This window comes from Pristiophorus japonicus, chromosome 8, assembly GCF_044704955.1.
Source record: "Pristiophorus japonicus isolate sPriJap1 chromosome 8, sPriJap1.hap1, whole genome shotgun sequence".
NCBI classification, from domain to species: Eukaryota; Metazoa; Chordata; class Chondrichthyes; family Pristiophoridae; genus Pristiophorus; species Pristiophorus japonicus.
Window position 1 is genome coordinate 31,584,209 of NC_091984.1, and position 27,550 is coordinate 31,611,758.

Here is a 27,550-nt window from a genome sequence, read left to right on the forward strand (position 1 = left end):
CATGGATACGAAATTGGCTCAGTGACAGGAAACAGAGAGTAGTGATGAACGGTTGTTTTTCAGACTGGTGGAAAGTACACAGTGGTGTTCCCAGGAGTCAGTACTAGGACCACTGCTTTTCTTGATATATATTAATGACTTGGACTTAGGTTTACAAGGCACAATTTCAAAATCTGCAGATGACACAAAACTTGGAAGTATAGTGAACATTGAGGAGGATAATGATAGACTTCAAGAGGACATAGGCTGGTGGAATGGGCGGACATGTGGCAGATTAAATTTAATGCAGAAAAGTGTAAAGTGCTACAAGAATGAGGAGAGGCATAATCAACAAAAGGGTACAATTTTAAAGGGGGTGCATGAACAGAGAGAACTGGGGGTATATGTGCACAAATCATTGATGGTGGCAGGGCAGGTTGAGAAAGTGGTTAAAAAAAGCATACAGTATCGTGGGCTTCATAAATAGAGGTGTAAGCGTACAAAAGCAAGGAAGTTCTGATGAACAATTATAAAACACTGGTTGGGCCTCAACTGGATTATTGTGTCCAGTTCTGGAAACCGCTCTTTAGGAAGGATGTGAAGGCCTTGGAGAGGGTGTAGAAAAGATTTACGAGAATAATTCCAGGGATGAGGGACTTCAGTTATGTGGATAGACTGGAGAAGCTGGGGTTATTCTCCTTGGAGCAGAGAAGGTTGAGAGTAAATTTGACACAGGTGTTCCAAAATCATGAGGGTTCTAGACAGAGTAGATAGAGAGAAACTGTTGCCCTTGGCAGAAGGGTCGAGAACCAGAGGACACAGATTTAAGGCGATTGGCAGAAGAACCAAAGATGACATGAGGGGAAACTTTTTTATGCAGTGAGTAGTTGAGATCTGGAATACACTGCCTGAGAGGGTGGTGGAGGCAGATTCAATCGTGACTTTCAAAAAGGAATTGGATAACCTGAAGGAAAGAAATTTGCAGGGCTACAGGAAAAGAGCGGGGGAGTAGGACTAGCTGAAGTGCTCTTGCAGAGAGCGGGCATGGATTCGACGGGCCGAATGGCATCTTCCTGTGCTGTAACCAGAGAGACTGCTGGAATTCAAGGGTATGGGGAAGAAAATGTAAGTTAGTTTATCAAGGGATGCGTCCCCTACCAGACCTAGTCCAAAATGAAAATTGCGGAAGTCGACAGGTATAAATGGAAAGGTGTGCAGGAGCTGACTGGAGCCAAACGGATGGCTTTAGTCCTCTACCAACCTGCCCCCGCCACAGTATTGCTCCCCATTATCAAGATCCACGATGAGACCTTTGACAATGTAGACCACTTCCCATACCTTGGGAGTCTACTATCAGCAAGGGCAGACATCAATGACGAAATCCAACACCGTCTTCGGTGGAGAAGTACCACCAACGCTGCCGTCTCAAAATCAGGGCTGTCATCGCCCCAACCCTCTTCTGAATCTTCCTCGCTGCCTCATATTCAACAAGCTCTCCACTGGAGTGGAACTAAACTGCAGAACCAGTGGGAACCTGTTCAACCTTCGGCAACTCCAGGCCAGGTCCAAGTCCACCCCAACTTCTGTCGCCGAACTATAGTACGCGGACAATGCCTGCGTCTGCGTACATACAGCGGCTGAACTCCAAGTCATAGTCAACTAATTTACTGAGGCGTACGAAAGCATGGGCCTTAGGCAAAACATCCGTAAGACAAAGGTCCTCCACCAGCCTGTCCTCGCCGCACAGCATTGTCCCCCAGTCATCAAGATCCATTTCCCATACCTTGGGAGCCTCTTATCAACAAGAGCAGACATTGACGATGAGATTCAACACCGCCTCCAGTGCGCCAGCGCAGCCTTCAGCCGCCTGAGGAAAAGAGTGTTTGAAGACCAGGCCCTCAAATCCACCACCAAGCTCATGGTCTACAGGGCTGTAGTAATACCTGCCCTCTTGTATGGCTGAGACATGTACAGTAGACACCAAGTCGCTGGAGAAATACCACGAACGATGTCTCCGCAAGATCCTACAAATCCTCTGGGAGGACCGACGCACCAACATTATTGTCCTCGACCAGGCCAACATCCCCAGCATTGAAGCACTGACCACACTTGATCAGCTCCGCTGGGCAGGCCACATTGTTTGCATGCCAGATACGAGGCTGCCAAAGCAAGCGCTCTACTCTGAACTCCTTCACAGCAAGCGAGCCAAAGGTGGACAGAGGACACGTTACAAGGAGATCCTCAAAGCCTCCCTGTTAAAAGTGCAACATCCCCACCGACACCTGGGAGTCCCTGGCCAAAGACCGCCCTAAGTGGAGGAAGTGCATCCGGGAGGGCGCTGAGCACCTCGAGTCTCATTGCCGAGAGCATGCAGAAATCAAGTGCAGGCAGCGGAAAGAGCATGCGGCAAACTAGTCCCACCCACCCTTTTCCTCAATGACAATCTATCCCACCTATGACGGGGACTGTGGTTCTCGTTGAGTGGAAGCAAGTCTTCCTCGATTCCGAGGGACTGCCTATGATGATGACCACCAACTCTGCCGCCTCAATATCCTGCAAATTCATTGGCAGGATAGGCGTACCAACGACAGCATTCTCTCTCAGGCCAACATCCCCAGCATCGAGGCATTGACTACGCTCGACCAGCTCTGGTGGGCGGGCCACATTGTCCGCATGCCTGATGCTAGACTTCCGAAACAAGCACTCTACTCCGAGCTACGTCAAGGCAGACGAGTCCCAGGAGAGCAGAGAAAACGCTTCAAGGGCACCCTCAAAGCCTCCTTAGAAAAAATGCAACAACCACCAACTCTTTGGAGTCCCTGGCCCAAGACTGCTCAATGGGGAGGAGGAGCGTCCAAGAAAGCACCAAAGACTTCAAGTCTCTTCGCTGGGAGCACGCGGAAGCCGAGTGCAAAAAGCAGAAGGAACGTACGACAAATCAACCACCCCATCCACCGTCCCTCCAACCACCGTCTGCCCCACCTGTGACAGAGACTAGATCCCGCATTGGTCTCATCAGTCACCTTGGAACTCATTTTAGTGGAGAAACAAGTCATCCTCTTCTCCGGGGGGCTGCCTAAGAAGAAGCTATCACGTGGAGTGAATCGAATTGGCTGAAGACTCTTCTGTGACGGTGGGGATCTTGGGAGGAGGCCATGTGGATCATCCGCTTGGCACCTTGGGCTGAAGATGGTTGCAATTATGGAGAAAGCTGAAGAGCAATAAAAATACAATCGTGGCAACAACCACAAAGATACAACATTAATAAATATAATCAGAGTAGTCTCTGCCATGGGCACAAACTGAATTGTAGGGGAATTGTTAAGAGATTTGTGAGTACTGGTGAGGTAACTCCATTTCGAGAAAGTTGGAATGGAAGAGAAAATTTCAGGTGAGGTGAAATAGTGGAGGGGTTTAAGCTGAGCTCTTTGAGTGATGGCATTTTGAGGTAGAGAATAATCTTCGATTTAAGGTTCATAAAAGATGCACACATTCAATTTTCATCCTTGTATTTTAGCACGGTCTAGAAATTGGCATGTTGCCTTTTTCATTCAATTTCAGATTTCATTAATTGAAACTTTAATTTCTTTTCCCTTCATAATGGCTGTCCGTTAACCATGTTCTGTGTGATTTTCAGATCAAATTCAGTGGTTTATTATGCTCAGCAAGGAAGAAGCCATTTTTTCTTTTTTGGAATTGGGAGATTTCCCACACCATTCTTTAGATGTTTTAGGTGGTGTGACGAAAGGGAATGACTGGCTGCAGAGCTTTGATTGTGCTGCTTGCAATGTTTTGGCTGTGCAAAAGACTTCTGCTAATGTTACTTGTGCAACTAAACAGTAATCTTGTGACACTGCAGCTTATTGGTCCTCCTTACTCTGGTTTCTGGGATCCTTTGTTAAATAAATGATATTTTAGCGCAGGTTGTGATAAAGATGGGAGACATTCCTAGACATTTCAATGACTTGTATATATCTTTCAAAAGGCCTGAATACAGACTTGGAACTGATGATTCCCATGCAGTCATTCTTGTCGGCTGTAGGCTTTCTGGTTAGGTGCCCAGCACTTCTATAAATCACAAGGAGTGATCTATTGGAAACAATCCATTTCGGTAGGAGGGTTGTTAACGGTTCTGTCTATTACATAGGAAAGAGATTATGGTTCATATTACCATATAAATGCTCCCTGTGCCGCCACCACCCCCCTCTCTCTCCCTCTCTGTCTGTGTCTCTCTCTCCCTCTCTGTCTGTGTCTCTCTCTCTCTCTCTGTCTGTGTGTCTCTCTCTCTCTCTCTCTCTCTCTCTCTCTCTGTCTGTGTGTCTCTCTCTCTCTCTCTGTCTGTCTGTGTGTGTCTCTCTCTCTCTGTCTGTGTCTCTCTCTCTCTCTCTCTCTCTGTGTCTCTCTCTCTGTCTGTGTCTCTCTCTCCTCTCTCTCTCTCCTACCCTTTTCTCTCCATTATCAACCAGAGAGGGAAAGATTTTGCCTGTAGGAGGGAGCAGAAACATTCTACTGTTGTTACAGGAGATAGTACTTTCTGTTGATGCATTCACAAGATTAGGCAGCAGTCTTGTTGTTTTATGTGTGTTATTGTAGAATTGCACTTCAGGCAAATCCATTGCACCGTTTGGCATAATGATTGGTGAATGTCCATAATTTCTGCCACAGTACAGCAGGGCACCTTGGGTTCTATGAAAAACCATCCAACTGTGGATGGCACTGTCTTTTGAGCTTCCATGAAACCTGTTCACACAGCTATATAATCAGTCGTTCCTCCACTTCATGCACTGTTACATAAGAACATAAGAAATAGGAGCAGGAGTGTAGGCCATTTGGTCCCTCGAGCCTGCTCCACCATTCAATAAGATCATGGCTGATCTGATGGATTCAGTTTCACTTCCCTGCCCTCTCCCTATAACCCTTCACTCCCTTATCGCTCAAAAATCTGCCTATCTCCACCTTAAATATATTTAATGACCCAGTCTCTACAGATCTCTGGGGCAGATAATTCCACAGATTTACGACCCTCTGAGAGAAGAAATTCCTCCTCCTCAGTTCTAAACGGGCGACCCCTTATTCTGAAACTATGCTCCCTAGTTTTAGATTCCCCCATGAGGGGAAACATCCTCTCTGCATCTACCTTGTCGAGTCCCCTCAGTAGCTTATGTTTCAATAAGATCACCTCTCATTCTTCTAAACTCCAATGAGTATAGGCCCAACCTGCTCAATCTTTTCAACCCCTTCATCTCTGGAATCAACCGAGTGAACCTACTCTGAACTGCCTCCAATGCAAGTATATCGTTCCTTAAATAAGGAGACCAAAACTCCTTATTTAAGTACTCCAGGTGTGGCCTCACCAATACCCTGTACAGTTGTAGCAGGACTTTTCTGCTTTTATACTCCATTTCCTTTACAATAAAGGCCAACATTCCATTTGCCTTCCTGATTACTTGCTGTATCCGCATACTAACTTTTTGTGTTTCATGCACACGGACCCCCCAGGTCCCTCTGTACTGTAGCATTTTGTAATCTCTCCATTTAAATAATTTGCTTATTTATTTTTCCTGCCAAAGTGGATAACCTTACACTTTCCCACATTATACTCCCATCTGCCAAATGTTTTCCCACTCACTTAGCCTGCCTATATCCCTTTGCGGATTTTTTGTGTCCTCACAACTTGCTTTCCGACCCATCTTTGTATCATCAGCAAACTTGGCTACATTACACTCTGTCCCTTCATCCAAGTTATCAATGTACATTGTAAATAGTTGAAGCCCCAGCACTGATCCCTGTGGCACTCCACTAGTAACAGTTTACCAACCTGAAAATTACCCATTTATCCGGACTCTGTTTTCTTTTAGTTGGCCAATTCTCTATCCATGCTAATATTTTACCCCCAACCCCGTGAGCTCTTATCTTGTGCAGTAACCTTTTATGTGGCACCTTATCGAATGCCTTCTGGAAATCCAACATCTACTGGTTCTCCCTTATCCACCCTGCTGTTACATCCTCTTAAGAACTCCAGCAAATTTGTTAAACATGATTTCCCTTTCATAAAACCATGCTGACTCTGCTTGACTATATTATGCTTTTCCAAATGTCCTGCTACTGCTTCCTTAATAATGGACTCCAGCATTTTCCCAATGACAGATGTTAGGCTAACTGGTCTATAGTTTCCTGCTTTCTGTCTCCCTCCTTTTTTTAAAAAATAGGGGTGTTACATTTGCGGTTTTCCAATCCGCTGGGACCTCTCCAGAATCCAGCAAATTTTGGTAGATTACAACCAATGCATCCTCTGTCTCTGCAGCCATTTCTTTTAAGATCACCTTTCGTTCCATTTTACCGAGTACTTTTTCTTTAGTGATTGTGATTGTTTTAAGTTCCTCCCTATCACTCTTTGATTATCTATTATTGGGATTTTTTAGTGTCTTCTACTATGAAGATCGCTACAAAATATTTGTTCAAAGTCTCTGCCTGTTTCTCTCTGTTTTCTATTATTAATTCGCCAGTCTCATCCTCTAAGGCACCAATGTTTACTTTAGCTACTCTCTTCCTTTTTATATACCTGTAGAAGCTCTTACTATCTGTTTTTATATTTCTTGCTAGTTTACTCTCATAATCCATCTTCTCTTTTTTTTAGTTGTCCGCTGTTTTTTTAAAAATTTTGCAATCCTCTGGCCACCCACTAATCTTGGCAACATTGTATGCCTTTGTTTTCAATTTGATACCATCCTTTATTTCCTTAAGTTAGCCACGGATGGTTCTCCCTTCTCAAAGTTTTTCCTTCTCACTGGAATATATTTTTGTTGAGAGTTAATGAAATAACTCCTTAAATGTCTGCCACTGCTTTTCAACCGTCTTATACTTTAATCTATTTTCACAGTCCACTTTAGCCAACTCTGCCCTCATACCTTTGTAATCACCTTTATTTAAGATCAGGGCACTGGTTTGAGGTTCAACTTTCTCACCCTCCAACTGAATTTGAAATTCCACTATGCGATGATCACTCTTTCCTAGAGGATCCTTTACTATGAGATCATTTATTAATCCTGTCTCATTACACAGTACCAGATCCAAGATGGCCTGCTCCCTGGTTGGTCCTGCAACCATCCTGGATACATTCTATGAACTCTTATTCAAGGCTACCTTGGCCAATTTGATTTGTCCAATCAATATGAAGATTAAAATCGCCCATGGTTATTGCCGTACCTTTTATCATAAGCTTCCATTATTTCTTGATTTATACTTGCATTGCCATATCTGCAGTAAGCAATAATTGCAGTTGTATTTTGAGAACGGGAGGGAGAAAAGAAGAGTTTGTAAACCATACATGTATCAGTATTTAAATGCATATATTGCATATAGTAAGCATTGGTTAGGAATGTTGAGCTATAACTTAATACATAACCGATTTGGACAATATAACTGATTTGTACTTGGGAATCAGAAGTACAGTTTCAAAAATTGCAGGTGACTTCAAATTTGGGAGTAAAGTTAACACTGAGGAAGACTGAGTTAAAATACAAGACGACATTAATGAACTTGTAGAATGGGCACGAAGTTGGCAAATTAATATTAATATTGGATGAGTGAGATGGTGTATTTTGTTAGGAAAAATAAGTAGGCCATATACCCCTTGGAAAATAAGTCTAAATGGGGTTGAGGAGCAAAGGGATCTTGCATGAGTCTCTAACTAAACTACTGAGAAATCTAGACATGTTTACATGATGCAGATTTCACACCGTCTCCCCAAAGAGGGTTGACTTGGAAACTGACCTTGTCACGTGGCATATCATTTTTTGGAGCTATCTTCACCCTAATAATTCACTTATCCCTGAGGCTTGAAGAAGGATAGACACTAGTTTAGTTTTTGTACCCTTGCTACTGTAAATAAAATGACATCAAAATACAAGGTCTTTATCTGCCCGAGATGTATGTTTACATATTTTTTTTAAATCATCGATCATCATTTACATCGCTGTAGCAGTCGAAGCCAGTTTGATCTGTCTTGGAAAACCAGGTTCTTAGGAAGCACATAAAATGGCATGCAATTTATAGATGATTAGCAGTATATGTTGCTGCCTTCTCCCAAATCCCATAAAGCCCTAGAAATGGCACTCTTGCACAAGTTTATCTTATTTTCCACTTAGCTTAAAAACATTGCACTTTCTGCTCTGTGTATCATGCCCTCATTGAATTCAGGCAAAGTCTTTGGTTTTGTCACAGGCGTACTTCATTGGCTGTTAAATACTTTGAGAAGTCTGGTGGTCGTGAAAGGCACTAAATAATGCAGGTCTATGTTTCAGGCATAGGTTAGTTTAGTTATAGTCTTCAAAAAATGTTTTTGCAGTTTGCAAGTGTATTCCAAATCTGCCAGGTTTTTCAACCCAAAAGTAAAGGAGCTTAGAATCCTCTGGTCCTAGTTGCTACAGTTACGCTCCAGTTGTATTAAGCTCTGGTTAGACCACATCTGGAGTACTGCTTTCACTTGTGGGCACCACATCTCAGGAAGGATATATTGACCTTGGATGGGGTGCAGTGCAGATTCCCCCGAATGGGACCAGGGCTAAAAGGGATATTATATTATAGACTAGGCTTGTATTCCTTTGAATATAGAAGATTAATGGGTGATGAGGTATTTAAGATGATTTAAAGCATTTGATGGGGTAGATAGAAACTATTTCCTGTTGTGGAGGGAGGAGAAGTGGAGAGTCCAGAACAAGGGGCATAACCTTAAAATGAGAGCTTGACCGTTTAGGGGTAATGTCAAAGCACTTCTTCACACACACGGGAATGGAAATCAAACTATTTCACCCCTCCCCGTCTGCCTTAAAAGCTGTTTCAAAACGGAGTTAGGTATGGATACTGAAGGATATGGAACCAAAGGTGGCTAAATGGAGTTGAGATACCGATCAACCATGTTCTAATTGAATGGTGGATCAGGCTTAAGGGGCTGAATGGCCTGCACATGTTCCTACAAACCACTAGAGCAGTACTAACAAAATAGTAATTCGGGGTGGGGGAATAAACCTGTCACTGTTGCCTGTTTATATGTTTGGCTGTAAGCATTGCATATTCCAGGCCATTTTGTCATATCGTTGATCTACCAGCCTTAAAGCCATAAAATCAGCCTAAACAAATAAGGACAAACAATGGACCCAAGATACAAAATAGAATTTTTGCACTCCGCACATTGTTTCCAACCCCAATTGCTCATCATTCAGTGTGTCTGCCAGCATTGACTTTTAATATATTGCCTGCAGCAAAACAAAGTGTCTTTGTTAGGTCTATGTTGATACCAGTGTTTGTCAGATGCTTTAAGTAATCTACAGAATGGAACAGCTCATGTAAGATTTTTGAATAGCAGGTACATTGAATATAGTGGCTAGCTGTGTTTGCCTGACATTCTCGAACAGTGCCTGTGAAGAGTGACTAATCCAAATGTCAAAAAATTATAGTATTGGGCAGCAGGCCACAAATCTCTCTTTCCATGGGGAATTTTACTACCCCCCCCCCCCCCCCTTGCAAAATCCAGATCGTCCCTACAAACATAGGGGTACACGCAAACGATTGTACTGTGGGGGGCTGGGCCGGAGGTTCCGATTTCATGTCACCAATCCCACTGGTCATGGTTTAGTCACTACAAGGCCAGGAAATTTCATGCAAATACTCCAGCAGACCATAATTGATTTCGCATTCACTGACACTGAAGGGCAAACGCAGGCTGATGCACTACAATCAGGGGAGGACCATTCATGCTTTGGACTATTGAGGAGGGGAGAATTCATGGCATTTATGTTTTACTTTTAAAGATAAGTATTTGTTTCTAGTATCACTCTTATGGGAGTTTCAAAAGTAGCTAATCAGGGAAAGGAGCACAGATGGAGTTTAAAACTTTTAATAAGCACTGTAAGATGAGGATAATTTCAAGAATGATTGTGAAGTTTAGGACCTCTTACAAATATGCTTCTTGTTCACACGCAGGTCATTTAGAACGAGGTTACATTTGTATAGTGCTGTTCATGTCTTCTTGACATCCCACATGCTTTATGGTCAATAATTTACTTTTAAAGTATAGTCACATATATAACCAAATGATGAATTTGTGCACTGCGGGCTCCCACAAACAGTAATGAGATAAACGACCAGTTAATTTGTTTTTGTAGTCTTTGTAGAGGGATAAAGCTTGGCCAGGATGCCATGAGAATTACTCTGCTTTTCAAATGCTGCTGTGGGATCTTTTGCATCCACCTGAGCAGGCAGACAGGGCTTCATCGCATCCACCTAAGCAGGCAGACAGGGCTTCGTCGCATCCAAAAGACAATACAATATTCCTGCATTGAAGTGTCAGGTTAGATTATGCCATGACCTTTGACTCGGGTGAAAGTGCTGCCACTGGGCCCAAAGTGACAAGTGCAGCAACAATCTCAAAATCACTCACTGGATAATTTTTACTCCCAGGAGATTTGGATGGGAAAGATCAAAAATGTGCAGTGAAATGGGAGGTGTGATAACAATAATATGGTCCTTGAGCCATCCTTTCATTTTACAAGCATATTCCTGATTTTGTAGATCGTGTACCATCTGAAAACACATCTATAGTTCATCACAATAGCTGCCATGGAGCACTTTTGAGATGTTTCAATGTTACACAAACACCACATAAATCTAGATAGATTAGGAAGATACTTTCATTTATATAATAGTCATATATGCCTTGACAATCCTTCCTTTGAAGCATAGGGAACTTGGTCATATTTACACTTATATCTTTTATTTGCTGGCTTGTCCATTTCATTTTGTAGGACTAGAGCTATTGAAAGGGTTGTTTATAGTGCTGTTTGCTGGTTGGTGGTTAAATCCTAAAACAAAACACTAAATCTGTTGGTATTAACAACTTGAGATATATACAGATTAATAAATAAAATTTTTATACTGAGGGTCTGTGGTCACTCCTCTATGTGGTCCACGAAGCTTAACACCCTGGGTTGTCCTGTATTGTATTCTTATACATCAATTTATTTTTAGTTCGAAACTTCTCTCGGCCACTTCCATAATGATTTAGAATATAGAAAATTATCTCTTGCCATACGTAATGTTGAAGAAATTGAAGTAACTATATACATCACTCCCTCTACTGAACAACTTTGGCAGTTAAAAAGCAGTCTTTGTCTTGTAGCTCTATTGTGATTGGATTTTAGACTATTTGTTTTGATCTAGTTTTGTCAAAAGGAGTTTGATGCAGTGATGAACCATTATTTTTCAGACTGGAGGGAAGTGAACAGTGGTGTTCCCCAGGAGTTGGAATTAGTACCGCTGCTGTCTTTGATATATAAATGAAATGGATTTGGGTACACAAAACATAATTTTGCAGATGCCACAAACTTCAAAATGCAATAAACAATGAAGAGGATCGTAAAGGACTTCAGGGGGACATTGACTGTGAAATAGGCACACATGACGGATTAAATATAATGTGAAGTGATGCATTTTGATATCCAGAATGAGGCAATATAAACTAAATGATACAATTTTAGATGGGGTGCAGGAATAAAGAGACCTGCGATGTATGTACACAAATCTTTGAAGGTGGCAGGACAAGTTAAGAAGGCTGTTAAAGCCAAGGATCCCATATGCTTTTATCTTAATAGAGGCGAGGGATACAAAAGCAGTTAGGCTAAATTTTTCTAAAATGCTGATTAGGCCCCAGTTGGAGTATTGTGTCCAATTCTGGGGACCACGTTTTAGGAAGGATGTCCAGACACACGGGATTTACTAGACTGGTACCAGGGATGAGGGACTTCAGTTATGTGAAGAGACTGGAGAAGCTGGGGATATTCTTAGAGCAGAGAAGGTCAAGAGGTGTTCAAAACCATGAACGGTTTTGATGGAGTAAAAAGGAAAAACTGTTTATAGTGGCAGAAGGTTCAGTAACCGGAGGACACAGATTTAAGGTGATTGGCAAAAGAACCAGAGATGACATAAGGAATCTTTTTTACACAGCAAGTTGTGATGATCTAGAATGTGCTGTCTGAAAGGGTGGTGGAAACAGATTCAGTAGTAACATTCAAAAGAGAATTGGATAAATACCCGAAGGGAAAATATTTTCAGGGCTATGGAGAAAGAGCAGGGGAGTGGGACTAACAGAGTTATTCAATCAAAGAGCTGGCACAGGCATGATGGGCCGAATGGCCACTTTCTGTGCTGTATCTTTCTAGTCCAAGGTCTATAGTGTGGGTTCTGATGTTTACAATAGTTTTCTGATGGCTCCTGATGAACCAAAGTAGCATATGAGAATTCACTAACTACCTGTTGCTACCATGTGAGTTGGGCCCCTGAAACTTGTCCACCTCCGGTTGCTTCGTTCTCCAACCTGCTATTACCAGTCTCTTTCCTCCTCCTCCCCCCCCCGCCCCCCATTGGTAACTCAGCTGTTTTTTTCCCTCTTATTCTGAAATCTGGTATTTGAAATCTACGAAATACAATGGTGTTTAATCAGGAATAGAAGGTAGAAAATGTGCAATTGTGTTGGGACATCGATTTGCAAACTGATGAGCAGGTATCCCCTGACTAGCTTATTGATCATTGTCATAAAACTGATTTTAAATGATCCTTTGTGGTATCTTAGCCGGACACTGTTTTCTTGTCCTCCTTTAATCATTTGCTTGTATAATGTCACTACTCCAAAAGTAATTAATTGTGTGAACTGCTGTGGGATATTTTAATGCGCAAAATGCTATTTAAATAGAAGTATTTTATTCAGATTTTTTTTAAATTTAACTGCCAAAATATAACCAGTAACGGCTTGTTTCTAAAATGCAGTCTGTCTTTTATAATGCCTCGAAGGTTACAAAAAAAATTGTTAAAAGTATGAGAGATTTTTGTATCTCTTTGGACCTGTATGATACAATTTGTATGCTTCTGATTCTTCATCTTCTGATTACCCATTGTAATTCATCATTACAGGCTTTGGATGGTCAGAACATTTATAATGCTTGCTGTACCCTCAGGATTGATTTTTCCAAGTTGGTGAATTTGAATGTAAAATACAACAATGATAAAAGTCGGGACTATACCCGTCCAGATCTTCCTTCAGGAGATGGGCAGCCAGCTATGGATCCTGCTATTGCTGCAGCATTTGCTAAGGAGAGCTCCCTTCTTGGTAGGATAAAATAGCTTGTAATAATCTAATTGGTTTTTTTTCCACAGCAAACTATAATTTGTACTTTATCTTGGACAGAAAAAAGGGTTTTGATTATCTTTTTTAGAACTGCATATCCCCATAATTATAAATTCTGAAAGTATTTTTCCAAATTTGACTCCAATTCAGTGCAGTTAATATTTGTATTAACGAACCATTTTCCCTGGATAAATACAAAAGGTTAGATGTACTGGGACTGGAGTAAGTTAAGTTATCTTGGGAACAACCACCGAACTAAAATTAGTGTTATATATCGCGAATGTTGGGTTTATATAGGATATTGTCATATATCCCTATTGCCCTATGTGGAGGTATAGAATATTGTCATACATCCTTTACTTCTAATATAAGTTCTAGGAGTAGGGAAACACTGAAAAACATTTGATTAATACAGGTCGAACCTCTTTTATCCGGCATCCTCAGGACCTGGCCAGTGCCAAATAAGAGGATTTGCCGGACGACGGGAGGTCAGCATTTCAGGGCCTCAGTCGGCCTGGAGGCGGTGGGGAGAGGAGGAGGAGGAGCAACCGGCCCCAGGATGCAGCACCCAGCCTCGGAGGGAGCCGTGTGTGGAACAGGAGGCCAAGGCTATAGTGACCGGTACAGGGACAGATACAGAGCCTTGCTCGGGGAAGTACCTTATCCTCTTTTTTCCTTCCCCCGGCCTCTCCATTTTAATGATCCGGGTGGTGATTGACAAACTTCCTCGGTCGGCCCCAGGGCGCATCGCGCTGATCCGGCCTCAGAGGGAGTACCGTTCTTGCAGTATGCCATCACGTGGTTCCCTTCGGTGTGCTCGCTGGACCTGCGTAACAAGAATCCGCCCATGACGGTGCAGGTTGGGGGGAGGCTGAATCAGAAAATAATCGTTTAATAATTTCTACACTGAGTAGTTGTTGTTTATGGATTGGTATTGAAGTGAAGTAAATTTATTTATTGAAGGTGGAGGGGTTGAGCTGAGGTTAGGTTTATTATTTTAAGCTGTGCCTCTTTCATCCCCCAAACCCACTCTGAAATAGCTGTGAATGAGCAGCTCCAAGTCGCCGGCACAGTGTGGCTGAGTGCCGGGCCGAGTGGACACGGAGCGGGTACCTTACCGGGTACTGCTGTCAACGACACGGCCGTGTTCTGTGCATGTGCATGCCCCCCCTCCCTGGCAAGTGATACCGGACAAGGGAGGTTGCCAGATAAGAGTACCGGATAAGAGAGGTTCAACCTGTACTTGAAGACATTGAGATAATAAAACATAACCTCTTGCCTATATTTCATATATACTACATGTAATAATAATAGTCTCATACTTCAGGAGATGTCTTTTGTTGCATATGCTAGTCTCGAGTAGGTTCCAGAGTTCTTTTTATTGAGTTTCAGAATGTTGTATTCTTGTATGTTTCATTGTGTAGGACAAATGTGAGTATCACTGTCATCACTACCTCCCTGTGTGTATCTTGTTGACAAAATTGCTGTTACCGTTGTTGTGTCTCTGCCTTTGATGTCTTATCTCTTTCAATCTTTATTGGAAAGGAAGTGATCTCTTGTCTACTACGGCAAATGAAATTCCTTCATTATGCTTTCTTCCCTGCCGCCGCCCCCCCCCCCCCCCCCGGTCCATTGTGATAATAGCCTGTCTCTTTTAACTGTGTCTTTCTTTCGAGTGTTTTAACTGAGCTCAATTTTATATATTGCCAGATTGGCTAGCTTTATTTAATAATTATACATGCCTACCCTTTCAAGGCAGATCTGGATTTGGTGAATATAAGTTTGGAAATCATTTGAGGAAATGTATTATGACTAGAACAACTAATGTGCCTGTAGTTTTGCCCTGCACTTAGAGGGCATAAAGCAATACACAGGATACAATGCAGAATTGATGAGATTCTCCAGAGTTAAAAATTGATAAAACGTCAACATCCTTTTTGTTCTGTTCCATCCTTTTGCTAATGTTTAAAAGAGGATTGATGGTGAATCAAGAGATGTTGGCTTGTATACCCTGACGGTGACTATGTTGAATTAATATGCATGGTTTTATGACTAGAAAGGTACCTCATAATTTGGCTTGAGAGCTCTTCACGTACCGTGATATCCACAAAATTCCCTATCAAGACACAAAAAGATAAATCACAGAAATGGATGGAACAAAAGAGTACAATGTTACTCTGATTCCTTTATAAATGATCTCTAGTGCAACCCTTCTTTAGAAATACATTTTGTAGTAACTTAGAAGGGAAGTTGACTAAGGTCAGTGCATGTGGAGTCGGGACAAGTAGCAAAATGGCCAGAAAAGAGCGCAGGGATTAAAGGTAGTTACTCAGACTGGCAAAAGTTGGGAAGTCGTGTTCCACAAGGATCGGTGCTGGGACCACTGTTGTCATTCTTTACATGAACGATTTGGACTCTGGAATTTTGACATTAATAAACTTGCAGAGTGGCATGTAATTGGCATATTAACTTCAGTATAGATAAGTGATGTGGTACATTTTGGTAAGAATAAGGAGGCCACATACTTCTTGGAAAACAAGTGTCCAAATGGGGTAGAGGAGCAGAGGGATCTGCAGGTCCAGATACATAAATCAGAAATTTCGCATTCAAAAAGGTGTGGTCAGGCCAATCATCTCAGCCCCAGGACATTGCAGCAGGAGTTCCTCAGGGGGCAGTGTCTTAGACCCAACCACCTTCATCACTGACCTTCCCTCCATCATAGGGTCAGAAGTGGGGATGTTTGTTGATGATTGCAGTGTTCAGTTCCATTTGCAACTTCTCAGATAATGAAGCAGTCCATGTCTGCGTGCAGCAAGACCTGCATGACATTTAGGCTTGGGTTAATAAGTGGCAAGTAACATTCGCGCCACGTGAGTGTCAGACAATGACCATCTCCAACCAGCGAGAGTCTAACCATCACCCCATGACATTCAACGGTATTACCATCGCCGAATCCTTCAATATCCTGGGGGTTACCATTGACCAGAAACGTAACTGGACCAACCACAAACACTGGCAACAAAAGCGGGTCAAAGGCTGAGTACTCACCACGCAGGTCAAAGGCTGAGTATTCTGCGGTGAGTGCCACATCTCTTGACTCTCCAAAACCTTTCCCCCATCTACAAGGCACAAATTGGGAGTGATGGAAAGCTCACCACCTGCCTGGATGAGTGCAGCTCCAACAACACTCAAGAAGCTCAACACCATCCAGGATAAAGCAGCCCTCTTGATTGGCACACCATCCACCACCTTCAACATTCGCTCCCTCCACCATCGGCACACCATGGCTGCAGTGTACCATCTATAGGATGCACTGCAGCAACTCGCCACGGCTTCTTCGGTAGCCCCTCCCAAACCCGCGACCTCCACCACCAAGAAGGACAAGGGCAGCAGACACATGGGGACACGATCATCTGCATGTTGCACACCATCCTGACTTGGAAATATATCACCGTTCCTTCATCGTCGCTGGACCAAAATCCTGGAACTCCTTCCCTAACAACACTGTTGGGAGTACGTTATCACAAGAACTGCAGCGGTTCAAAAAGGTGGCTCACCACCACCTTCTAAAGGCCAATTAGGCATAGGCAATAAATGCTGGCCTTGCCAGCGACTCCCAAATCCCTGAACTAATTTTTGAAACAACCAGGACCACCCTGGGACAGTTTCATTGCACACTGGAGGGGTATGAGAGACCGTATAGGATTGGGTTGCATTGAAGCACTTGCAAGTCATTTGGAGATTAAAAGGGAATCCCTGTTATTGGCAGTGGAGCTGCTCTGAGACATGAGGGCACGTTCCCCTATTGCTGGAGTGGCCTAGAAGGCAGGAATGTTTTAAGAAGATCTCCATTGTTGGGGAAAATAGTCTAAATCTCTGGTGATCGTATCATTTTGTCCAATTAGAAGAATACTTTGACTAAAATTATTCTCAGACTTTTTTTACTTTTAAACAACTGCATACAAACAGGAGTAGACTATTCCGTCCCTCTTGGCTGTTCCACCATTCAATTAAGTCATGGCTGATTTGTACCTCAACTCCACATACCCGACTTTGATCCATTTCCCTTGATACCCTTACCTAGCTGTCGATCTCAGTCATGAAAATTCAATCAATTACACAATAGATTTCATTGTTGCTGTCCCTTCTAAGAATCAATTGCAAATATTCTTGTTGCAATCATTTGTTCCATTCATTTATTATTCTACTTGTTGCATCTAGATTTAATAGTTTTCAAACTACTGCTTTAGAATTCTCACCATTTGTGACAGTTCTTTCAGGTAGAAAATCCTATAACTAGTGAGTCCATCTCAGTGACCAGGGAAAAAAACTGATGGCTGGAATTTTCCGGGGTGGTGGTGGGTCGAGTGGGAAAGTTATTTTTGACAATGGGTCGGGGACCCACTGTGCCCCACGTGCCTTGCCCCCAGGCGTGTCTGTCAATGTGGAGCCCACCCGACTGGCAGCAGCGGGTGACCCAGTTGAGATGATTAACAGCTAGTTGTCAGATCCTTAACACCTTTTTCACCTTTTTAAATTTAACTGCATGGCCACGGGAAACACGTCTGTCAACCTGAGGCAGGAGTTCAGTGGCCATTGCTCCAGCTGATTACTTGACAGCATCAAATGTACCCACCTGACAGATGACCACTTTCCTCAGGTAGAAGCTGTTGCTCAGTCCATTTCCAGCACAGATTCTGCAGGCTGCAAGTGTTTCCAGCAAAGTCTCCATCCAGTGTTACCTCATTGGAAGAACTCTCTCACCATTGACGGAATGCTTCTGTCATCTATACTTCCCCTGCCATCTATTCCATCAACATGTATGCCGTTTATACTGTATCACCTTGGTCCTCCGAATCCAACCATCATGAGCCCCAACACCACTAGCTCCAACAGCAACACCAGCCTTCTCCGCAATCACCTGATGCTACACAGGACAGAGGGCTTTAGGGATGGCCTCATTATGGCCAGATTTAGTTAACTTTATGCTGTGCACCCAAATGGCTGCCACATAATGTACCAGGTTGACTCCACCCCACAACAGCATAAAGCATCCCTACAATGACCAAGCCATTTCTATCACACTCATCACCATTGGGGGGGAGGGTAAACTGTTATGTCTCACCATTCACTGCAACTCACTAAGCCACTTCCAAAGGTGCACACGAATCTGCCCAAGACCAGAAAGTGTTGAAAATAAAGAATTTTATATTTGGCACTTTACATAAACATTGGATAAAACACCCAAGTGCCCAACCTTTTGTGGTGGTAGTTGATATAACAACATAGAAATCTACAGTGCTGAAGGAGACCATTTCGGTCCATTGTGTCCGACAAAGGGCCAAAAGGCCCTCAGGTCAGCAGCCCTGAAGGTTACATATAAACCAATGAACAATGGCGGAAAGGTAAAGAGCATCTGGCCCAACCAGTCCACCCCACACAACTGCGACACCCCCTGCACCACAACATTCTACACTCCACTCCAACCGAAGCCATGTAATCTCCTGAGAGAGGCAAAAAAACAGATTTTAAAAACCCAGGCCAATTGGGAGGAAAAAATCTGGGAAAATTACTCTCCAACTCATCCAGGCGATCGAAGCTAATCCAGAAGATCACCCTGGCCATTTTCGATTCCCTGCAGTACTTATGATCGTATCTGCGCCAGCCAACAGGTTATCTAGTCTAACTCCACTTACCAGCTCTAGGTCCGTAACCCTGCAGGTTATGGCACTTCAAGTGCCCATCCAAGCACCTTTTAAATGTGAGGGTTTCTGCATCCACCACCCTTCCAAGCAGCGAGTTCCAGACCACCACAACCCTCTGCTTGAATAAGCCTCCTCTCATATACCCGCTAAACCTTCCACCACACATCTTAAAACTGTGACCCCTCCACCAAGGGAAATAGGTCCTTGCTATCCACTATATCCAAGCCCCTCAAAATTTTGTACACCTCAATGAGGTCTCCTCTCAGCCTCCTCTGTTCCAATGAGAATAAATCCAACTTATCCAATTGGTCCAAGTCAGCATGGATTTATGAAGGGGAAAATCATGCTTGACAAATCTTCTGGAATTCTTTGAGGATGTAACTAGTAGAGTGGACAAGGGAGAACCAGTGGATTTGGTGTATTTGAACTTACAAAAGGCTTTTGACAAGGTCCCACACAAGAGATTAGTGTGCAAAATCAAAGCACATGGTATTGGGGGTAATATACTGACTGGTTGGCAGACAGGAAGCAGAGAGTCGGGATAAACGGGTCCTTTTCAGAATGGCAGGCAGTGACTAGTGGAGTGCTGCAGGGCTCAGTGCTGGGACCCCAGCTCTTTACAATATACATCAATGATTTGGATGAAGGAATTGAGTGTAATATCTCCAGGTTTGCACATGACACTGAGCTGGGTGGCGGTGTGAGCTGTGAGGAGGACGCTAAGAGGCTGCAGGGTGACTTAGACAGGTTGGGCAAACGCATGGCAGATGCAGTATAATGTGGATAAATGTGAGGTTATCCACTTTGGGGGAAAAACCGCGAAGACAGAATATTATCTGAATGGTGGCAGATTAGGAAAAGGGGCGGTGCAATGAGACCTGGGTGTCATGGTTCATCAGTCATTGAAAGTTGGCATACAGGTGCAGCAGGTGGTGAAGAAGGCAAATGGTATGTTGGCCTTCATAGCTAGGGGATTTGAGTATAGGAGCAGGGAGGTCTTACTGCAGTTGTACAGGGCCTTGGTGAGGCCTCACCTGGAATATTGTGTTCAGTTTTAGTCTCCTAATCTGAGGAAGGATGTTCTTGCTATTGAGGGAGTGCAGCAAAGGTTCACCAGACTGATTCCTGGGATGGCCGGACTGACACATGAGGAGAGACTGGATCAACTGGGCCTTTATACACTGGAGTTTAGAAGGATGAAGGGGGATCTCTTGGAAGCATACAAGATTCTGACGGGGCGGGACAAGTTAGATGCGGGTAGATTGTTCCCGATGTTGGGAAAGTCCAGAACCAGGGGGCACAGTCTTAGAATAAGGGGTAGGCCATTTAGGACTGAGATGAGGAGAAACTTCTTCACAGAGTTGTTAACCTGTGGAATTCCCTGCCTCAGAGAGTTGTTAATGCCAGTTCATTGGATATATTCAAGAGGGAGTTAGATATGGCCCTTACGGCTAAAGGGATCAAGGGGTATGGAGAGAAAGCAGGAAAAGGGGTACTGAGGGAATGATCAGCCATGATCTTATCGAATGGTGGTGCAGGCTCGAAGGGCCGCATGGCCTACTCCTGCACCTATTTTCTATGTTTCTGTCCTCCTAGCTAAGATTCCCCATTCTAGGCAGCATCCTAGTAAATCTCCTCTGCACCCTCTCTAATGCAATCACGTCCTTCCTATAATACGGCAACCAGAATTGCACACAGTACTCCAGCTGTGGCCTAACCAAAGTATTATACAATTTAAGCATAACCTCCCTGCTCTTATATTCTATGCCTCAGCCAATAAAGGCAAGCATTCTGTATGCCTTCTTCACCTTACCCACCTGGTCTGCTACTTTCAGAGTTCTGTGGACAAACACTCCAAGATCCCTTTGTTCATCTACACTTTTCAGTGGCCTACCGATTAATGTGTATACCTTTTCCTTATTAGCCCTCCCCAAGTGCATTACCTCTCACTTCTCCGAATTAAATTCGATTTGCCACTGTTCTGCCCACCTGACCAGTATGATTGCACTAGGATGAGGGTGAGTGTAAGGGGTGGCTAGTGAGATGGGGATGTGATGTAGATAGATAGAGTGATGGTGTGAGGGCAGGCAGAGTGATGGGCATGTGTTGAGAGGCACGGCAGGGTGAAGTTGAGTGTTGCTTTGTACTAAAGTTTCCTGATCTGATGAGATAATTGAAATGTTTGCGCCACTGTACCCAGGTTCTCCTGAACAAATCCCTCCTCGTGACTTCCTGCAATCTACAACTAGGCTGTTTTGGTCTCCTGGGGAGATCGCTTGCACCCAATAAAAGGGAAGAGGACCTTCCTGCGTGCTCTGGGGAGTTATCGAAGGACCTGGGTGCAGTCATTTATAAGTGTTTGCAGCACTCCAGTGCTGTTGTATACTGACAGAACTGTTAGATTAAATGTCAAATCCAGTGTGGCCATGGTCCCTTTAAAACTCTCGGCTGATGACGCATAATGTATGACGTCACCAGATCCCCGCTCCATTTAATTGGGCCGGGTAACGCGCTGGGCGGGCTTAGTAGGCCCTATTAAGGGAAAGTCATTTTCAGCAACATGTTGGAGCAGGCAGCAGTGTTGCAAGCTGCCCGCTTATATGAACTGGTTTAACGTTATTCAGTGGTTGAAGGACTCAAAATATCAGAGGATAAATTTTTAAAATTAAGCAGTTTGATGTAAATTTCTTGCATAAAGGGTATTAAATTGTGAATCATGTTACCAAGGAAGGTCATTGAAGCTAATGGTATAATTGGATATGAGGCAATTAGATATGTTTCTGAGAAACGGCTAAATTGATGTTTACGGTGCAATATATAAGGTACAGTCTTGGAGGGCCAAGTGGTCTTTTCTTCTGAGAAGTTCTACCTTGAAATAAAATGGGCATGTTAAAATCTGAGGTTGCATACTACATGTTTGTATGTACCTACACTTTTTTAAAATAAAAGTGGACACAGATAATTTATGATACCAATTTTACACAATTATATAGTGTATAAGCAAATTGAGTGAACTTTTTTTGTTGCCTTCCATATGTTAGGTACCCCTGCAGGAATGATGTCTGGTCCATACAGTGGAGGATCTGGGTTTCCACCTTCATTAAGCTTTGCACAGACTGCAGGTTAGAGTTGCACTAGTAATGTTTATAAGTAAATTGTGCCTGTATTTGGAAAATGTTACTTTTTTTCCCTGCATTATATTAGTGTAGGTCAGACTGACATGACGCTGATTAGATATATAGAAACAGAGGGACCATGTCCTGCTTACTTGGACGTGGCACCATGCAGTTTTCAACTGTTGTCATCGAGCTTCAGATGTTTATACTGAACAGTACACAGGAGTGCAGAATATCTTAGTATACATCCATGAACAAGGTGATGTCCAGCTACCTGAGTGGATTCATCGTGTAGAAGCAGTTACCATATCTTCGAGATGCTACAGCCCTATTGGTAAACTTCCAAAATACAACCCTACTAAAATTCTGCTGCATGCAGTTGAGCAATTTTAAACTCTCAACTATTTTTGTGAAATATGTGGGTCACTTCAGGAAATTACGGTGTTGAAATTTTGTCTGCTACCTCAAGTTAAGAACCCTACTGCCAGGGACCACAACATCGTGAATGTGGATGCTGAGCGACAGAAAGAGAAGATGGATAAAGTGACAATAGTTATCATTGTTTGGAAGAAGTTCAGTCTTATTCCAGCCCACTTTACCCTTGATTTTTCTTTCTAACCTGGTTCTGCTTTTAGTTGCTCTTGTTAGTATGTTGACCATATTGTTGCCACAAGCAAAGAATTTGGGAGTGTTTATTTCCAACCAGAGGAAACATGGTATGTGCAGCACCAGTGTCACCAGTTGGTTTAGTTTTTGATAATTTATTAACTGTGATGTCTTTTATTTTTCTCCAATTTTTATTTACTCTCCATGACTGAGAAGATAAACTCATTGGTGAGGTTCTACCAGTGCTTCATAGCTTATCTGAGTGGCCTTTATTCATGTATGAACTTTGACATTAGATGTCGGCGGTCTATTGGCCTGCAGGGTGCTTCACAGACATCCAACCCTGTCCTCGTCCAACAAAGTACACTTCCAGTAGCCAATTTTCTGGAACCTAACTTGGGGGCCACTGAGACCAATTGTAACACCCTAATAACTGCTCCAATCATTTAACTGAGCACAATGGAGGGTCAAAGCATGGACTTTGATTGATTCTGCTGTTCGCTGAATAAACTTGCTGAAAATCTCTCGTCTGAATTGACTTACCCATTGACAATACCCATTGTTATATGAAATGTTTCCTTCCTGGTGGAATTGAGAGTCTGGTCAATTTAAAATTATTTGGTATTAGTTTATTTTAAAAATAATTGGTCTTCTGTTGCAGCTGTTCCAGGATCCCTGAGCCCACTGTCTATGCCTGGTGCTGCAGCAGCAGCGGCAGCTGCAGGGCGTGTAGCAATGTCTGGAGTTGCATCTGCCAACCACAGTGTCCTCCTGGTTAGCAATCTGAATGATGAGGTAATTATTTGTTTCTTACAAATCTTTTTCTTCGCACTTCTGTTCACAGTAAGTTGGTTTAATTCATTTGTCTGACATTTGTTTGTCTTCCTCATCCATTGTCTTGTTGCTTTTGCTGTGTCAATGTCTATGTTATAGTCCACTGCCTAAATTCGCTGTAAATGTAGAAACAAAATTTATACGGTTAAATAAATGTCTTTTTTTTTTTTACAAGTGTTACTAACAATGGCATAACTGCATTTACAAAGTAATGATTTGGAATAAATGTGGATTTTAGATCCAGTTGCCCGGATGATAAATTGTTTCAACACAAGTTACTGTTGGCAGGGATGGAGGGAATGCCATCCCCCCCCCCCCAACCCCAACAAGTCTTTTGAGTATATATTTTGGAATTGAGAGTGCTGTTGTATAGAAAGTTGGTGATCCTGAAATTAATGAAGCTGATGAGTCAGTGAGTAGCACAATCAGTTTAGGTTGAGTAGCATGAAATGTCGTACTTTGTAGCAGTACAAGAAGACATTAACAAACTTGCAGAATGGGCATGTAAATGGCAAGTGAATTTCAGTAAAAATAGTGTGAGGTGGTGCATTTTGGTAAGAGGAATAAGGAGACCACCTACTCCTGGGAAAATGTGGTAAAAGTGCAAAGGGATCTTAGGGGTACAGATTCCCAAATCATTAAAAATAGCAACACATGTTAAGACTGTAAAAAGTGCAAATAAAGCACTGGGGTTCATTTCTAGAGGAGTAGAATTCAAAAGCAGAGAAGTTAGATCACACTTGAGTACTATGCACAGTTCTGGTCTCCATATAACATAAAGGCTATATAGAAAGATTTGCAAGGGCGATACCAGAACCGAACAGGGTACAACTATCAGGAAGGACTAAACAATCTAGGGCTCTTATCCTTAGAAAATAGGTGACCTCATCAGGTTTTTAAAATTATGAAAGGGTTCAATCGGATAGACATATAGAAGATGTTTCCAAATGTGTTGGAGTTCAAAACTAGAGGTCAAAAATATAAGCCAGTCTCTAATAAATCCAATGAGAAATTCAGGAGGATCTTTACTCAAAAGTAGTGAGAATGTGCAACTTGCTGCCACATGGAGTAGTTGAGGTGATTAGCATAGATGCATTTAAGGGGAAGCTAGATAAATATACGAGGGAGAAAGGAGTAGAAGGATATGTTGATGGGGTGAGATGAAGTAAGGTGCGAGAAGTCTTGTGTTGAGCATAAATACTTGTAGATTTGTTTGGCCAAATGCCCTGTTTTTCGGCTGTAAAATTCGATGTAGTCTTACTGCTTGGTTATTGTCATGCTTGCATATGTTATGTTTGTCATGAAATCTTGCGTCATGTAAACTTTGCTTTAATGCCTTTTCCTTAAAGGTTCTCTCCAAAGAGTTTGATGAGACACTCTTCCCAGTCTTTGCAGTAATTTTTCCTTTTGCAAACCTTGGTTATGTTATATCTAAACATGTTCTTGCACTGTGCAAATCTTTGTACTATATAAAAAGCTGGTTCTTCGGGCTTTTGTCCTCAAATGATCTAGTTATACTCTATTTTCATTTTGGCTTTAGCAAAAGCTGGTATGAAATGTGGCTTGTATCTGGAGCACTTCACAGGAGAAGTTGCCCAACGTTCTGTTTTCATTTATAAAATTCAAATTAACTTTGATATAGATTTAAATGTTGGAAAATTATTGGTAACATTTGATAGTTTTCTTCATGCTACACTTTTGCATGCTGTTAAGTGTAATGTTTAAATTAGAGTGCCTCTCAAATATTTATTTGCCTGCATTTCATACCTGGCCATGATTATGCAATTAACTTCCAAGTTCAAGGTTTTTTTTGTGCATGATTTGTGTTTTTTTACTTTCTCATGTAATATGAAGTATTGTAATTCTTTGATTATAAATGTACTTTACCCATGTTTTTTTTTTGTCTTGGGTGACTACATTCAACACTATTTTCTTGTAAAGTACATGAACCAGCCATTTTCTGACCAAATTCCTGCATTTCCTATGTACTGACCTATATATTTATTTTTGTTTTGTTCCCCAACTCCTTGTTTTCTTCTGCATTGCTCCACCCCCTACCCATCCCATCCCTCTTTTTTACCCTGTGTGTTTCTTTCACGTTTCCCATCCCTCCCCAATACCAATCCTCTCTCTACCCCATCCCTACCTCATTCCTTGTGTTCATGCTTATGTGCTTGAACAAAATGTTCCTCGGACCAACTTGCCCCAATTAACTGCCTTGAACCATGATCCATGACCACCTCACCATTCTACGGGAACCACCCTTCGTTATGGATGATCTGTTCATCTCCGCTCTTCCTCGATTCTTCTCTCTTCCTGTCTTACGCTGCTTGCTCTTCTCTCCTTCTAAAGATGGTTTCGCCCCAAAGTCTGTTTACCCTCTTCGGTATGTTATCGTTAGCACTATACTTTTTATTATTGATTTTAAAAATTTCACCTTAATTCTTATTTGTAACTAGCAATTCGGCTTATAGATAAGTAGATAATCTTCTACTTTTTCTTTTGCTGTAATTCTCTCCATAGATGCTATTTTATTTATGGTAATGCATGCTAAAAATTATTTTGCATGTTCTTTAATTTAGTATCACTTCACATTAGCTTTGAGGGAATTTACCAGGATTTTTCTCTTCAGATAATCACTATGCTAAATCTTGATTTGTTGTACTCATTTTGGATGTCAAAACTTTGTTCACATTGATGTCTGATATGAATGTTTCATTGATCTGTTGGTAATTTTGTTAGTCTGTCAAATTTATTACATGCATAACTTTTATTTTTCTTCACTCTTCCACTCTGCAAAGGTGTTTATGGTGATGTGCAGCGTGTGAAGATTTTGTACAATAAAAAGGACAGTGCTCTTGTGCAAATGGCTGATGTCAACCAGGCACAGCTGGGTAAGATTCTGTATGCATTTGACCACCAATCGTCTTAAGCTTTTGGTCTTGGAAAATGCACTGTCCTTTTAAAATGTGCTAAAGCTGACTTTTTATTTGTTAGCTATGAGCCACTTGAATGGGCAGAAAATGTATGGAAAGATTATCCGTGTCACACTGTCCAAACACCAGACAGTACAGTTACCTCGAGAGGGCCTAGATGACCAGGGATTGACAAAGGATTTTACCAATTCCCCACTCCATCGTTTCAAAAAACCTGGATCGAAGAATTTCCAGAATATATTCCCTCCCTCTGCTACTCTCCACCTTTCAAATATTCCGTAAGTAATCCCCGTGAGTGTAATGCATGCAGTGGTCTATCTTCAAGAAATTATGAGCTGGTTTTTGTGGGAAATTTTTTGAAATTATGTTCTAATTAATGTGTTTTCACAGACCTTCCATTACTGAAGATGATCTCAAGACACTTTTTACAAATACTGGTGGCAAAGTGAAAGGTTTTAAATTTTTCCAGTAAGTCTTTTCCAAAATTGTAATTGGTGTGTACATATTTCTTTAGCCAGCATTTTCTTCAAATCTATTAACATTGGCTTTGCTTCTATCATGAACAGTTTCCATTCTGTGCTGGACAACATTTGGTGGGACTAGGTTCAAAAATTGAAATCGTGCAGACTCCTCAGCTATTTTTGTTTTTGTTGCACAACAGGAAACAATTCGGAATAAAAACAGAAAATGCTGGAAATACTCAGCGGGTCAGGTAGCATCTGTGGAGAGAGAAAGAGTTAACGTTTCAGGTCGATGACCCTTCGTCAGAACTGGAAAAAGTTAGAGATGTAACAGGTTTTTAAGCAAGTGCAGAAAAAGGGGTGAGGGGAGAAAAGAGCAAAAGGAGGAGGTCTATGATAGGGTGGAAGGTAGAGAGATTAAGAGACGAAGGGGATAATGGTGCAAGGCAAAAGGAGATGGGAATGGGACAAGTTAAGAAAGAAAAGATGAGTTTAGATAGGTTTTAAATGGAGATGGCAAAATAATCAACAGCTGGCGTGGGGAAAAAGTAAACAAAATAGGGGCAGAGGTTATGGTTTGAAATTGTTGAACTCTATGTTTGAGCCCAAAAGGCTGTAAAGTGCCTAACGAAAGATGAGGTGCTGTTCCTTGAGCTTCATTGGAAGAGTATAAGATGCCAAGGATGGAGATATCAGAGTAGGATTGGAGTGGAGAAATAAAATGACAGGCGACTGG

The 27,550-nt window shown here is 42.2% G+C and overlaps 1 protein-coding gene across 2 annotated transcripts in view; it reads left to right on the forward strand.

Moving 5' to 3' along the window:
• The window catches only part of LOC139268464 (polypyrimidine tract-binding protein 2), a 71,401-nt gene that overhangs the window by 35,638 nt on the left and 8,213 nt on the right, over window positions 1-27,550 (forward strand). For both annotated transcript variants that reach the window (XM_070886650.1, XM_070886651.1), the window contains exons 8-14: window positions 12,943-13,138; window positions 21,903-21,983; window positions 23,245-23,378; window positions 25,770-25,803; window positions 26,219-26,311; window positions 26,415-26,631; window positions 26,744-26,821. In XM_070886650.1, the coding sequence (XP_070742751.1) occupies window positions 12,943-13,138; window positions 21,903-21,983; window positions 23,245-23,378; window positions 25,770-25,803; window positions 26,219-26,311; window positions 26,415-26,631; window positions 26,744-26,821 (833 nt within the window). The remainder of the gene's footprint in view (window positions 1-12,942; window positions 13,139-21,902; window positions 21,984-23,244; window positions 23,379-25,769; window positions 25,804-26,218; window positions 26,312-26,414; window positions 26,632-26,743; window positions 26,822-27,550) is intronic.